Here is a 15869-nt window from a genome sequence, read left to right as displayed (position 1 = left end):
AGTGGTTTCTCTGCCCGGATGTCACGATCAACATTTTCCAAAGGTTGGGATTTCCCCAAATAGACCTGTTTGCAACATGGAGCAACAGGGAGTGTCAGCAATTCTTCTCCTTCCTGAATCACAGTCCGGGCTCGCTTGCAGATGCCTTTCTCCTTCCTTGGAAGAGGAAGAAGTTTTTGATTTGGTCTCTGCAGAAGGGCACTCCTCTGTTGCAGTCATAAATTCCCTTCATTCTAGACTGTTTACTTCACCTAAAACAGCAGGGTCTAGCGATATCGTTGATAAAGGTGCACCTGGCTGCTCTTTCGGCTTTCCATCCCGGCTCAGCTGGACGGTCAGTATTCGCTAACCCCTGAGGGTTGAGGCTGGCAGCTTCCTCAAAGGGCTAAATAGACTGTACCCACCAGTAAAGCAGCTGATTTCCCCCATGGGATCTCAACCTGCTGCTCTCGAGGCTGATGGGCCCTCCATTTGAGCCTCTAGCAACATGCTCTCTCCTTTGGAACCCCCTTTGTTGGAAGGTGGCATTCCTAGTGGCTATAACGTCAGCCAGGAGGGTTTCTGAGCTCAAGGCCCTGACATCCAAGCCACCTTACATTGTGTTCTATAAAGACAAGGTGCTGTTGTGGACACACCCAGCATTCCTCCCAAAGGTAGTCTCGCAATTTCACATGAATCAGGACATTTTTCTTCCAGTGTTTTTCCCTAAGCCACATGCTAATAACTGGGAATTGATGCTCCATTCCCTGGATATCAGATGAGTGTTAGCTTTTTACATTGAGCGGACAAAGCCATCTCCAAAATTGACACAGCTCTTTATTGCAATGGCTGAGTGGATGAAGGGGCTCCCGGTGTCGTCCCAAAGGATCTCTAATAGATAACAGCCTATATCAGGGAGTGCTACGATCTAGCAAAGATACTGGCCCCAGCATTAATGGCGCACTCCATAAAGCGCAAGCTTCATCTGCAGCGTTCCTGGCCCAGGTTCCTATTCAAGATATCTGCAGGGTGGTGACGTGGTCATCTGTTCACACCTTTATGTTGCACTATGTCATCATACAGCAGGCTAGAGATGATGCTGCATTTGGCAGAGCGGTGCTACAGTCTGCGACTCGGTGAACTCTGACCCTTCCTCCTAGGGACTACTTGTCGATTCCAAGTAAGTGACTCCCATGAGCAATCACTCAAAGAAGAAAAAAACATTACCTACCTTTCATAATGGTGGTTCTTCGAGATGTGTTGCTCATGTACATTCCAAGAGCCACCTGCCTTCCCTCTGTTGGAGTATCCGGCAAGAAGGAACTGAAGCGGCGGCGGGTCAGCAGGGACCTATATACACTGCCATGAAGGTGTGATTCCAGGGAGCTCCAGAGCCGACCCAATGGAGAAAAACCTTCTGGCGACTATGCATGTTGTGCGCGCACGCCTACTTGAAATGGACATGAGCAACACATCTCAAAGAACATAGTTATGAAAAGTAGGTAACCGTTTTCCAATGGTTAATTACCTTCACTGTTTTAAAATTTATGCCATATTTCTAGTCTAAATAGAATATCTTCAACTTCCAGCCATTGGTTCTTGTTATACCTTTGTTATCTCCTAGATTGTGTTTGTTTTCTTCCAGGACACAGATAATTTCGAACAGTGTAGGGCCAAGAGCCAATCCTTGCAGGACCCCATCAGAGCCACACTCACTCAGTGATGATTCCCCATTAATAGTTACGTTTTGAGACATGTCAGTTAGCCAGTTTTTAATCCATTTTGTCTGTGCCATGTCAATTTTGTATTGTTTTTAATCAAAATGTGCATTATCAAGTCAAACGCTTTTCAGAAGTCATAGGTATATTACATCAAAACTACATTTTCTTCATTCAGAAAATATGTAACTTTTATGCATTCAAAAATGTTCAATAATATTGCCAGAAAGCGTTAGCAGATCTATCCTATCAAGTGAAAAGAATCTCATGTATTTTACCACTTTCTGAAACCTTGGTCAGCTACAACCACATAGATGAGCAGCATCCCCAGTTGTGTACATCCTGTTAATAATTACCTCTACCCCAAAATGGAGAGCAGTGAGTTTTTCCACTTAAAAGATTCCTTACTTTCTCTTTCCACTGCTGTGGTGGTACTACTAATAATAAGCACATTATATATAAAGCAGAAGTTACACACACCCTCTTTTTTTAAAATGTTCAGTTTTCCAGGATGGGCAGAATTAAATATAGATGAAAATATTAAACAAAATCTCTGCATCAATCTATAAAGTCAATAAAGTATCCCAGCATGGGAAAAATCCCATGTACAGGGTATATCAATGATATGTCTTCAGGAAGCATTTCCCAGTTGATGGAACAAGTGCTCTGGGTTCTCATTTGCTGACCTGTGGAAAAGCTGGAGCAATGAGTTTAAGTTGTAAGCTGTTTGGGACAGGGAGCATATAGCACAATGGAGTCCAGGTCCATGATTTAGGGCTCCTAGGTATTACAATGATGCAAATAATAATTAAGCTGAGGGCCAAACTGTCTCCTGGCATTCCTAAAGATCAGTGGCATTGCCCCCACCACTTCATGTACTGTGAGCACATCTTGACCAGAGCCAGGGATTGAGACCCTTCATTGTAATACTGATAAAATATATGTTGGTTTTACTTATTGCTTTTGAGTATTATCTTGCTGTAGTCCTATGGTAGAACATCTTACATCTGAGTACTTTGCATACAAATCACAGTGGTATCTAGGTACTGCATTATATACATAGTGTGCAAAATTCTGCTCAGAGTTACAATTTTGCTCTGTTGCTACAAAGGAGATCCTCAGGGTTACAACAGAATGTAGTCCTTGAACATGTATGTATATAGCTGATGTTCTTCATTATGTAACTTAATCTGTTCTGTATTGCATTTGCTTTGATTTAATAAATGTGTTGACAGCATAAAAACAATTATTGAACTGTGGAGCTAATCATATTAATGTAAATTTTAAAAAAATCATTAAGAAGATAGTTTTTCACCTGAAGGTCATAGATTCAAATCCAGCGCAGTTCAGTAGTTTCCAAAGTTGTTACCTGATGGCTGTTGAGAAGATTGTTAAACAAATAATTGGTATACATCCATTTCCTAATGAATGTACACTTCAAAGCTGACATCACAACTAAACTTAATTTAAATCTTTATTAGCAATCTCAATAGGTAGGTAAACATCTATGAATGGGCACAGGGACTGAATTTACTTCTTACCACAGTAGTGATACCTCCAAAACAACGTAAAGGTACACTGGCAGAGATCTTCTATGCTCATGTTATAGTATTCTGCTGTGGAGAAATAGAGATCTGTTGTCAGAACAAGTAAATATTTCTCCTTGTCATTGTTTAACTTGGATCGCTTCCTTTCTTAACTGTCTCTCTCCCCCACCACCAGCACCACTCCCACTTACATTAAGCGGTAAAGTAGTTAGTTATGTATCAGGTAAATTGGGCAAACCTTACCTCCAGTACTACCTTATATTTCACGTAGGTCATACTCTATTGTAGTTTAAATGAAACATCAAAATAATGTAACTGCATGGACTAACAATGAAGTGGTTGTGGCTTATTGAAAGCGATTAGTTAACTGTCTGAATTCTTGAAACATTTTCCACTTGCAGTCGCCAAACTAGTGATGTTAGCAGGCAGCAGTTACAACACACGACTTATTTGGGGAGGAAATGAAGCAGATTAGAAAGATTTGCCATTTACTGAATAAAAACAGTAATTCCTTCTATTCAGTTAGAAATAAATATGAGCAAGTTGTGTATTAAAAATAAAGGTGCGCTAGTTGTAATTGCAAGTTGTAGTCCTGTGGAACTATGGGAGACTGTTAGTTCAAGATGGAACATTGCATAATGGAGGATGCAAATCACTGTTGCCATGTCCCTATATGATAGTCTCTCTCTTCTCAAACTTTCTTTCCTTTCCTAAGATATGGGAATTGCACACTTGATCTTCCCTGACACAACATACATAAGAAAGGCAGTGTTAGGTAATATCTCTTTCTGAGTTGTTATAGCTACGGTAACTCCTCACTTAACATCCTCCCGCTTAATGTTGTTTCAAAGTTACATCGCTGCTCAATTAGGGAACATGATCGTTTAAAGTTGTGCAGTGCTCCCTTATAACATCGTTTGGCTGCCTGCTCTGTAGACTGCAGGTAAGATTTTGTGGAAGAGCAGCAACTTTACAAGGGAGCATTGCATAAGTTCCTCTTCTCCACCTCCTCCTCCCTCCCAGCGCTTCCCCCACCGCCAAACGGTTGCTTGGCGGCGCTTAGGACTTTCTGGGAGGGAGGGCAGGAGTGAGGAAACACTGCGTCTCCACTTGTCCCCCCTCCCTCCCAGAAAGTCCTAAGCCTGCCAAACAGCTGTTTGGCGGTGCTTAGGACTTTTTCGGGGTGGGGATGCAGCGTGCTCTGGAGAGGAGGGGGGGGTGGAAAGAGGTGGGCCTGGAGTGGAGTGGGGATGGGAAGAGGCGGGCCTGGAGCATCCCCCAGCAAAGTCGACTCCAGTTCTTCTCTGGGTAAGCTGCCACTGCTGCTGCTGCAAAGGTGCTTCCTAGTGTCCTTGCCTGCAGCGGGCTGTGCCTGTGTGGGGTAAGCCAGGGGCACTTCCCAACCACAATACAGTACAGTACTGTACTTTACAGTATATAATGCCTTTTGTCTGCCCCCCAAAAATTTCCTTGGAACCTAACTCCCCGCATTTACAGTAAAGCTTATGGGAAAATTGGATTCGTTTAACATACTTTCACTTAAAGTGGTATTTTTCAGGAACATAACTACAGCATTAAGTGAGGAGATACTATAATTTCTTTTGGAATAGGACATAACAGCCTGTTAGCAAAAGTAGAGCCATTTATAGCAGGGGTTCTCAGTCTTTTTCTCTGTGAGGCCCACCTTGACATGCTATAAAAACTCCAGGGCCCGTGGGTGGGTGGGGGGAACCCTGGGGAAGGGACCTTGGGCATAGGCGTAGTTTGATTTCTAGTTTGGGGGGGCAGGGGCCAGTGGGGCTCGAACCATCTCTGCATGGTAGGGTCCAGGGAGGGAGCGCCACCTCCATCCCATGATTCACCTCAGCAGGCCACCCAGCCTGTCTGGGTTGGCGGGCGGGGGCATGCAACCAAAAATTATAACTCAAAGGTGGGGGGCTTAGCTCTAAAAGTTTGAAAACAGGTCAGGGTGCAGAGAGGAGGCTAGCTAGGGGCTGTATGCGGGCAGGAGGGTAGCTAAGGGTGCGGAGAGGGGATGGCTAGGGGCTGTGTGCAGGTAGGGTGTAGCTCAGGGTGCAGGGAGGAGGGTAGCTGGGGCTGTGTGTAGGCAGGGGGTAGCTCAGGGTGCAGAGAGAGAGGTATTAGGGGCTGTGTGCTGTTATGACTCCCCTGTGGTCCCTTTTCCCAGGAGGGGTCTGCCAGCCACGGAGCCTGGTCTCCCCACCCAGGGGGCTCTTACTGGCTGCCTCTGTGGGAGCAAAGGGGGTTGGGATCAGAGGAGCAGCTTCAACCTGGAGCACCAGCAGGAGAAGAGGGAACACTGCCGCTGCCTGCTCCATGGCACCAGCCAGAACAGCAGCTGTCCCGCACTGCTGCAGCTTCCCGCCTCCGACCTGGGCAGGGGGCAGGGAGAGGAGATGGGGGGAGGTGTGGAGCTGCCCCCCGGACTGCCATTTTCTTGTGCTGCAGTTTGGGGGCAGGGGCAATGCCCTCCATGTTCCCAACTCTGCCCATGGGCTCAGGGCTTCTGCCCCACAGGGAGCACCAGGGCTTGAGGCTCCTGGCTTCAGTCCCACAGTAGATGCAGGGGGAGCGTTATGCCAGGGATTAGGGCTTCAGCCCGGCACTTCCTGGCTTCAGCCCAGGTGGTGGTGGTGGGCGCCGGGGTCTTGCAGATCCCCGCTTGAGAACGGCTGATTCATAGGCTATTTAATACATGAGATCAAGAAAATGTAGGTCACCTGAGAAGTCAAAGCAACCGCAGTAGTTGTATGAGTATATCCAGCCTACTATTAGCAGAAATGATGGAGGTGCCTCACAGTAATGATGATTTCCCCTAACATAGATCTGGCTTCTTCTCTGTTTTGAGCTCTGATTCCTCAGCATGTCCTGGAGATGTCATTACACTGACTGTTTTACATCCGTTTAGCATCCAATTTTTATTTTTTTAATTTATTTGATCAAGAATTCCAAAATTAGAGACATCTATGGAACAAATTGAAAAGGGTCAATTAATTAAAGATCAGAATCAAATTAAACTGAAGTGAATAGTTTTATGTCTAGCACTTTAATTCATGATAATACTGTTATGTCACAGGTCGAAGACTCTGAAGAATAAATCCAAGGCCTCCAACCTCTGTGTGTGAGATTTAGAAGGAGAACAGGGATATGATTCTGTTGCTACCACGCCAGGGCTAATATTGGGTTGAAAAGTTAGTCTGTATTGAAAATATGGAGGGCTTTTAGTTTATCTATTGATTGTTCTGTTTTACAACAAAGGAGTGGGCAAATACACAGGCTTCTAGAATCTTGTTTTTTAATTACAATATTAAAAATAACTGATGGAGATCTTAAAATACATTAAAGAAAAAAGTTAGATTTGAGACACAGGATTTAATTTTTTCAGATCTCAAATCTGTAGAATAAGTTTCAAAACTTTATAATCTGATGCTGATTTATAGGTTCTCAAATGGGAATGTTTTATCATGCAGATCTAAAAATTTGAATTATTTGAGGAAAAGATGGATTTTTACAGATTTCAACAAGGCTCAGTGTTTTTGTTTTCAAAGCTTTCAAAAGCAACTGTAGTGATCAGTTATATGAATTATGCTGATCTTAATGAAAATTCTTATATTTTTGGAACACATCTGGAGTATTTAAATAGAGTTTTCAATAGATTTTTGATATGTGTGAAAATATCTCTGTGAAAATACATTCCTCATGTTACTGGCAGTACCATGATTGATTTTCTTTTGTTCATTGGTTAATATTGTAAAATGTATATAGGATATTTATCATCTTATGGTTGTATTGCTGTCTTTTTTTCTTTGCATCAAGTGCAATAGAACATTTTCTAGCAGTTTTGGAAAAAATTAAATACCAAGTTTAGAGACCATCAATATGAGAATTTATTTTTAGCTTTCCTGAGTCTTTCCTGGAAAATAATCCCTCAAGAAAGAATATTATCTTATTTGCCCTGGGCCTTTTTGTGCCTCTCTTCTTCGTTTGAGAAATCTTACCTTGCTGCACAATACTGTAGAGGAGAATGTTCAACTGATAGTTAAATATTTTTCAAAAAGCCCCTTTATTTACAGTTGGTAAGTTATTTTTTTAAGCAGAAGGTATCCTGTTTATTGATTATTAGGCAGGCAGATAGCTTTGGTTCCACTTGGGACACCTGGTAACCCAAATATGTGGATTTTATATTCATGTTAGTTGGATGACTGTACAGAATATTTTTACATCTGTTATTACATGAAAAAGCTGCTCAGCTTGACTTTCTTTTTCTTTCTAGGTCAGAAGACTTGTCTCCATTTACATGGTATCTTTCCTTATCTCTATGTGCCATACGATGGTTATGGGAAGCAGTCAGAACACTATCTTCGTCAGGTGGCGTTCAGCATTGACCGAGCACTCAATGTGGCTTTAGGCAATCCATCTTCTACTGTTCAACATGTGTTCAAAGTATCATTAGTATCTGGAATGTAAGTATGACTTACATTATGTTATTGTTAGTTTTGTTTATGTAGAAGGGTCAGCATACCTGGTTTGGCATTGGGAGGTCCACTGCCTCAGTTTGTCCTTGAACTCACCAGTAACTACACATGCTTATATACATCTAACACCACCCCTTCTTGGGGTCTGGTTTATTAAAATAACGTAACTGTAGTAAAATAACAGTTTAATGTCAACGTACAGTAGAACCTCTTAGTTACACACACCTGAGGAATGGAAGTTATTTGTAACTGTAAAATGTTCATAACTGAACAAAACGTTATGGTTCTTTCAAAAGTTTACAACTGAACATTGACTTAATACAGCTGTTTTTCATTTATTTTTTTAGTGCTATGTTTAACACAGTACTGTACTGTATTTGCTGCCTTTAACCATCTTAATTTAAGTGAAACAAGCACAGAAACAATTTGTCAAAATTTTTTAAAACTTTCCCTTTATTATTTAGTAGTTTATTTTAACACAGTATTGTACCGTATTTGCTTTTTTTTTGGTCTCTGCTGCTGCCTAATTGCGTACTTCCGGTTCTAAATGAGGTCTGTGGTTGACCTGTCAGTTCGTAACTCTGATGTTTGTAACTCTGAGGTTCTACTGTAAATAAAAGCCAGTATTTTCCAAACTCTACAGTTCCTTCAACCATAAGCTGATTTCAGTAGTTCTCCTTACCAAAACCTAGGTTCTGCTACTTGGTGTTTCCTGAAGAAAACCTCTTCCTCTTAGGTCTCCTGATTTTTTGTCAAGCCCTGCAAATGTGCGGATATCTGCTTTATATCCACTGACCATGTTTGTGGATCATGGATGGATATGGATCCAAATTTTATATCTAGAGCCCTGCACATCTGTGGATATCTGCGGACCATGTTTGCGGATTGCAGATCAGATGCAGATACAAGTTTTGTATCCATGCAGAACTCTGGTGTGTTTTTGTCCTTTATGTCAGGTTGCTACAGCCCGGTTGGTCTGGAGAGCCCCTTCCCCCGACCCCTCTGACAATGGGTCTCTTGCAAGGGCAATCCTGCAGGTTTCTCCCCCTCAGACTGCACAGGCTCCCTCTTATAGGAAATATCACTCTATTATCATGTGATGCTTGGTCGCTAGACACTGTAAATGGTCCAAGCCTTGAAACAGGGCCCTGGGACATGCACGTATGGCCCAGGACAACACTGTTTGCTTACTTCTTATTTAGTGTGTGTTTTTGCTGTTCCAAGAATTGTTAGGAATATTATTACCAGATGTTAACATTTAAGGATTCTCTTATTCACTATTTACTTGACTCTCATAACCAGGGATTGAAAAATTTACTCATCCATGATGAACAAGAAGCTTTTCTGGATGAACATACGCAATTTCTGCAAAATCTGTTTTCATCTAGAAAAAAGGGTGTTCAACACTGGCCTGGCCTTGCCTGGCCAGCCAGTAGGGTGCACTTTTGGCAATCCCTAGTTCATAGCAATTATACTTATCAAGATAACCTTCCCAGCATGAACCATTGCAATCGTTCCTTCTGAAGACTGCAGACAGTGCCTGTGTTACAGCTCAGAGCTTACATAGGCTGCAGCAGAACAAAATCTGATCACTGTATTATTGGCTTTCACGGTTGCTATGAGAAACTTGAGCAGCAGTGAAACTACAGTAACTCCTCACTTAACGCTGTAGTTATGTTCCTGAAAAATGCAACTTTAAGTGAAAGTATGTTAAACGAATCCAATTTTCCCATAAGCTTTACTGTAAATGTGGGGGGTTAGGTTCCAAGGAAATTTTTTGGGGCCAGACAAAAGGCATTGTATACTGTACAGTACTGTACTGTGGTTGGGAAGTGCCCCTGGCTTATCCACACAGGCACAGCCTGCTGCAGGCAAGGACATTAGGAAGCACTTTCACAGCAGCAGTGGCAGCTTACCCAGAGAAGAACAGGAGCCGACTTTGCTGGGGGGTGCTCCAGGCCCTCTTCTTTCCGTCTCCGCTCCATTCCAGGCCCACCTCTTCCCACCCCCACTCCACCTTCTCTCCGGAGCACTCTGCATCCCTGCTCCTTCCCTGCCCCGAAAAAGTCCTAAGCACCGCCAAACAGCTGTTTGGCAGGCTTAGGACTTTCTGGGAGGGAGGGGGGACGAGTGGAGACACAGTGCTTCCTTGCTCCTGCCCCTCCCTCCCAGAAAGTCCTAAGCTCTGGGAGGGAGGGGGAGGAGGCGGAGAAGAGGAATTTGCGCAGTGCTCCCTTGTAAAGTCGCTGCTCTTCCACAAAATCTTACATGCAGTGTATAGAGCAGGCAGCCAAAGAACATTATAAGGGAGCATTGCACAACTTTAAATGAGCATGTTCCCTAACTGAGCAGCGACGTAACTGAAACAACGATAAGCGGGAGGACGTTAAGTGAAGAGTTACTTTATTAATCTGATCCTTTCCTATCTGTGGTTTCTTGTAAAAGATATGATTAGCAGCAGAAGACAAGCACTGGAGCTATTCACTGGAGAGGAGGAACCAAAATTAAAAACTAAGCAGAGTAGCCTAGTGAAGACAACCCTTCTGTCTTCTTCCTCCTCCTCCATCCTGCAACACAGCCAGAAAGCTGCAGGGAGAGAGTAACAGATCCCATATCCCTCTCTTTAGCAGCTTGGCAGCTCTTTTGTTATAACTTCAAATCAGGTTCTGAATGCACATGGTAGAAACTTTAGGTGCTGAAAGCTCTGTGATTTTACCTTCTCAAATCTAAGCCCTGCAGATGTTCTTGCATGCTTTCCCTGCTGTAGGAAGGACAATTAAGAGAAATATTTACTGCCTAAGTTTCAAAATATGGAAGAGACAAGCAGGCAGAGTCAGAGCTAAAGGAAGGATAATCTTTGAACACTGTATATACTGGTTGCCTGTCTGAAACAAAGAACAATCCACTGGTTCTCTGAATGTGTGTTGTTGTGGATCTCGCTCTAAGGAGTCGATGCACCTCATATGCCTGAGACCAGAGCTTTTGAATAGCGATGTCCATTGGGGCCATGCATGTATCCTGTGCCTCTTTGTGTTCACATATAAGGACATAAAGGATAGGGCAGCCACAACCCACCCTCAGTTCCCTCTTACTACCTGTGGTGAAATGGAACCTAGCTAGTGTCTGATCCACTGGACTTCAGTTCAGGCTAAACTTCTCAAGAAACCGTCTTAAAATCTTCTGAGATATTTCAGATTGACTTTCATTCTTTTATTTACTTTTCAAGCCAAGTACAAAAACCCTCCCCCAGTACAGAAACTTAAAATATGGTGGACTCGAAACCCACAGGAAAACCTTTTCTGTCCTGCAGTGAACTGATTCCACTGAAAGATGGGCACAGAAGATATTCTGCCTGGGAGAGTCGCACATCCCAGCGGGTGCTCGGTCTGCCTCTGCTTTCTAAGAACACGCAAATAGAGGGATATGAGGCTGAAATTCCATCTGCAGGAGCAATCTATGAGAGTTAGCGTTAGATCTAGTATGGGGGCAGGAGCTCAACGAGGAGCTCTGTGTCCTCCCATAAAGAGGGATATAGAAAAACTTTGGGAGACAAGCTGGTATGTCCAAGTATGACATAGAGACTAGAAGAATGGAGCAGACTGCTGCACAGCAGGCTCTTCTGGTACTAGAAGTAGCCCCGGTATTTTGACTCCATCCCCAACAACACAGACTCAGAGTGCTCTGGAGCAATGCTAGGTACCGAGATATGCAGCAGCACTGACACAGTCCTGGGTACTGATAGAGCATTACCAGTTGGTGCCGCCCATGATTCTGGTGGATTCCTCTTCACCATCCCCAGGACATACCTTTTTGCTGGAATATCTCTACAGACCTCAACCGTAGGCACACCAGGACTCTAATATTGGTCCATCCAACAATTCACCAGTCCTCCATAACCATACAGAGTGCCCTAGTGACACTAGAGTTATTGGCGCCTACCTTCCCGGGCCTCTAGGATGTAGTCCCCACCATCTCAGAAGAGAAGGAGGTCTCCTCTCTGTATGGCTTTGCTTAGCAAAACCTCAGTTACCAGAATACAAAGAGGAAGGAAATTCAGAATTGAATGACTCTTCTCACTGCCCAAAGACGACGACTCCTTGTTCCCAGATAAGGCTTTAGCACCAATACCAGCACTGCACAATTTCAAAGACTTCCAGGAGCTCCTGGTGGATATCACAGACACCATGGAGACTGAGACTTCACTCACCTCTGTGAAATCTCACAAGCTGTTTGATATTTTGTTGGCCCTTGGTCCAGCCGGAATTGCTCTTCTCATAAATGAAGGCCTCCTAGATCTGGCAAAAGTCTTGTGGCAAATGCCAGCCACTAAAACATGAATTCCCTGTAACATGGTACCCGCTGGAAGTTCAAGAACTATTACCCACCCACCCCAACCTTGGCTCCCTTGAGTGTCCAAGAGAAGTCAAAGCCCACCAAAAACACACCTAAGGACAAGGGTCCCAAATGCGTAGATCTTTTTGGAAGAAAGGCATACACGCTGGCCTTGCTCCAGTGGAGGGTAGCTAACTCCCAGGCATTGCTGGCCAAATATGATTTTTTAACATGGGACAGAATGAGACCATTCCTGGCTTAGCTCTCTCACAAAATCAGAGAGGAACTGAAAGTGTTATAGAAGAAAGCCAACTTGTGGCCAAGACAGTTCTACAGGCAGTAATGGATGCCTTTGACAATGTGGCCAGGTCTATGATCATTGTGGTGACCCTGCATGGCTTCAGGCCTCGAGTATCCCTCCCAACTAACAAGCCACGACTAAGGACTTTACTTTGGAGGGCTTGGAGCTGTTCATCAAACTGACTGATAGCATCCTACATGCACTGAAAAATTCCCAGCCTTAACACTCACTGGGAATTTGCACTCCCCCATCCTATCAAAAGGTGTACCACCCTCAATCATTGCACTAGCAGAGACCACATACCCCATCTTACCCCAGGCAGATGGAGGATCAGACCAGGAAATACCCAGGGTAGAACAAGTGGCATCAACCCTCCTTGCCTTTGGCCCCACATTTTGCCATGACGCTCCATCAGAAAATTTGATGGGATGGTCAAAGCCTGTACAGGAACCAGCCCACAGAGAATGACTTTTGGAAGCTGCTTTGCCCCATACCACCAGGCGTGGTCTGCTGTAACAGCAGGCAGATAGGTGCTGGAGATCATTATCTGTGGCTATCACATATGGACCCCTTTTCACTGTCCCTTTTCAGGGACCCCTCTAACTAGTGTCTGTTACAAACAGAAATGGCTTCATTGCTTTGTCTAGGAGCCATAGAGGAAGTTCCCCAGGAATATAGGGAAAGAGGCTTCTACTGCAGTGTTTCCTTATTCCAAAGACTAAAAGAGGTCTTCATCCTACCCTAGACCTGAGAAGATTCAGCACACACATATGTACTGTCTCAGGTTCAGGTAATGCTTGGTAATGGTAATGCTTGCCTCCATCATCCTATCACTCCAAGCTCAAGACTGGCTCACGGTTCTAGACTTGCAGAAGGTGTGCTTCCACTTCACCACATCAAGCCCACAAGAAATACCGAAGATTCACAGTGCGTCCCAGCCATTATCAATAGAGTGTTCTACCCTTTAGACTTCCTACAGCACTGAGAATGTTTACTAAATGTCTGGCCGTAGCGCGCAAAGGAAATAGGGAATCCATATTTGCTTTACCTAGGCAACTGGCTGATCAGAGGCCAGTTCCAGGATGAGACCAAAGCAGCTCTGGATTTCTTCTTCTACCTGTTCTCCCAGTTGGGACTCCTGGTGAACCAAGAAGTTGTGTCTTGTACTACACAGACAGTAAAATTCATAGGAGCATGGCTCAACTCTAGTCTGGCAAAAGGTTTGCTGCCAGAGGACCAGTTCCAGTCTCTTCAGTTGATAGCATACAACTTGTGGACAAGATTGACGACAACTGTATGTATGTGTCAGGGGACCCGTGGCCTTGGCAATATGATCACATGTACGTATGTGATGCTGCTTGACAGACTTTGCCTATGGCCTCTGCAGTGCTGACTGAGAAAGTCTGTTCTCTATCAAGACATCTTGTGAGCAAACAAGTCACGGTCCTGCCTCATATCCTGTTGGAACACGAGTATGGTTATATCCAATGAACATAAGAAAAGGACAACCCTTCTCGGTCCCTTCCTCAGCAGTAATGCTAGTTACAGACACATCTAGGACATGATGGGATGTTCACTTGAATCACTTTCATATGCAAGGTTTGTGGTTTTAGGATGATCTAAAACTACATGAACATCTTGGAGCTGAGAACCATCACATTGGCTTGCATGGCTTTCCTACCTGTTCTCCAAAATGCTGTGGTGTAGATTCTGATGGGCAAAATGTTGGTGACACACTACAGAAACAAGCAGAGAATCATTTGATCATCCCTCCCCCCCCCCCTTTTTTTTTTTTAAAGGCAATCAGCTTCTGGGAATGGTGCCAGCATGGAATGAATCAGATAGCTCTGCATCTACTAGGGATCAGCACAAACCTGGTGGACTTCCTGAGTAAGAATGTGGTAACCAGCCACAAAAGTAGAAATCCATTCTAGACCTAATATTTCACCAGTTGGGAACTCCCACCATTAGACTTCTTTGCCATGTGGGACAACACTAAGTGCAAAGACTTTTCCTCTAGAGGAAGTGTGAGCGCGCTTCCTTTCTTCTTCGGTGGTTTGGAGGATTCTTATATGCCTTTGCACCAATTCCCCTGATCTCCAGGATTTTACCCAAGATCAAAAAGGACAAAGCTATGGTCATTGAGATAGCCCCTACTGCCCAAGACAATTTTAGCTGACCCCAAGTCTTTCCCATTTAGTCAGGTACATCTGCCCCTCTTCCCTATGTGTCCCTGCAGCCCCCTGTTTCCATGTGGTCCTGAATCCCTCCCGCCCCCTGTCTCCATGTGGCACTGCAGCACTTCTCCCATTCAGCCCCTGGCTCACTCCACTAGCTCCTGAGCCCGCGCCCCATCCTGTCCCCTCCACCCCCACTAACTCTTCTGAACCCCAGTCTGTAACCTGTCCCCTCCCCCCCAGCAGCACCATGTGCCCCACTCTGTCCTAACCTGGCTCCACGGACAGGATGCTATGATCAAAACAGCCAGCTGCTGGCTGTTCTGGTACCACAGTGGCCTTTGGTGGGTGAAAGATAGAACTGCAGCACTTCTTGGGCAGAATGTATTTTCTGCAGGAAAAATAAATTCTGCACCAGACATGAATTCTTCACATGCACAGAGTTGCAGAATTCCCCCTGGAGTAGCATCTGTTGTTCTGGCAAGGTCTGGTGCTGTTTGAGTTGAAATGTCCTGGTCTGTGGGGAGCTTGCTTCTGATGATAAGGTTGGGAGGTCATCTTTAGACCAGAAGAGGTGGTTTGGAAAAGATTTATTTCAGGACGTGGTCCCCATCAAGCATGGGATTGTAGTTGTTCGGTACCCCATACCAATGGGTTCCAATGTGGGGTGGTAGGTGACAACTAAAGGTGTGTGGATGGTGGGCTTTTTTTTTTTTTTTGAACCATGTTCTCTTAGGGTATTTGTGTGGCCCATTCCATGCTTTGATCTACTACTCTGAAATGTCCTTTTTGGTGAAGGCAGTCTAACGCATGTTGAGGTATGTATTCCAGACTTTCTCCTTGAAGCATATTCTGTAATATCTGAGTGACTGGCTGTAGATAACAGATTTCTTGCTGTGTCTGGGGCATTTACTGGACCTGTGGAGGTAAGCTTGGTGATCTTTTGGTTTCTTGTGTATAGTTGTCTGTAGAATTACTTTGTTGAAGCTGATCATAGTGTCCAGGAAGTTAATGCTGTTGTGGAAGTGTTCTAGCGAGACTTTGAGGGATGGATGGTGGTTATTGAAGTTATGGTAGAAATGGATGAGGTAGGTTAGGTCATCTGTCCAGAAGATGATAATATCAATTTATCTCAGGTATATTACTAGTTTTGTGGTGCATTTTTCCAGAAATTCTTCCTCAAGGTGGCCTATGAAGAGCTTGGCATATCCTCATACCGATGGCTATTCACGTTGTTTGGACACAGTGTTTGTTGTTAAATGTAAAGTTGTTATGTGGGAGGATTAAGTGTTAGAGTGGAGATGTGTTTGGGATGGACA

The 15869-nt window shown here is 44.2% G+C and overlaps 2 protein-coding genes across 2 annotated transcripts in view; one reads left to right on the top strand and one right to left on the bottom strand.

Annotated features, from left to right (window-relative positions):
* Positions 1-15869, bottom strand: part of MFSD4B (major facilitator superfamily domain containing 4B) — a 399121-nt gene that overhangs the window by 229499 nt on the left and 153753 nt on the right. The window lies entirely within an intron of this gene.
* The window catches only part of REV3L (REV3 like, DNA directed polymerase zeta catalytic subunit), a 251159-nt gene that overhangs the window by 99230 nt on the left and 136060 nt on the right, over positions 1-15869 (top strand). Inside the window, exon 2 of the mRNA XM_084623458.1 lies at positions 7539-7728. Within this exon, the coding sequence (XP_084479584.1) occupies positions 7539-7728 (190 nt within the window). The remainder of the gene's footprint in view (positions 1-7538; positions 7729-15869) is intronic.

The sequence above is a fragment of the Lepidochelys olivacea genome, assembly GCF_965140295.1.
Source record: "Lepidochelys olivacea isolate rLepOli2 genome assembly, chromosome: 3".
Lineage (NCBI taxonomy): Eukaryota > Metazoa > Chordata > Testudines > Cheloniidae > Lepidochelys > Lepidochelys olivacea.
Note: the sequence above shows the minus strand (reverse complement) of the source record. Positions and strands in the feature narration are given on the sequence as shown.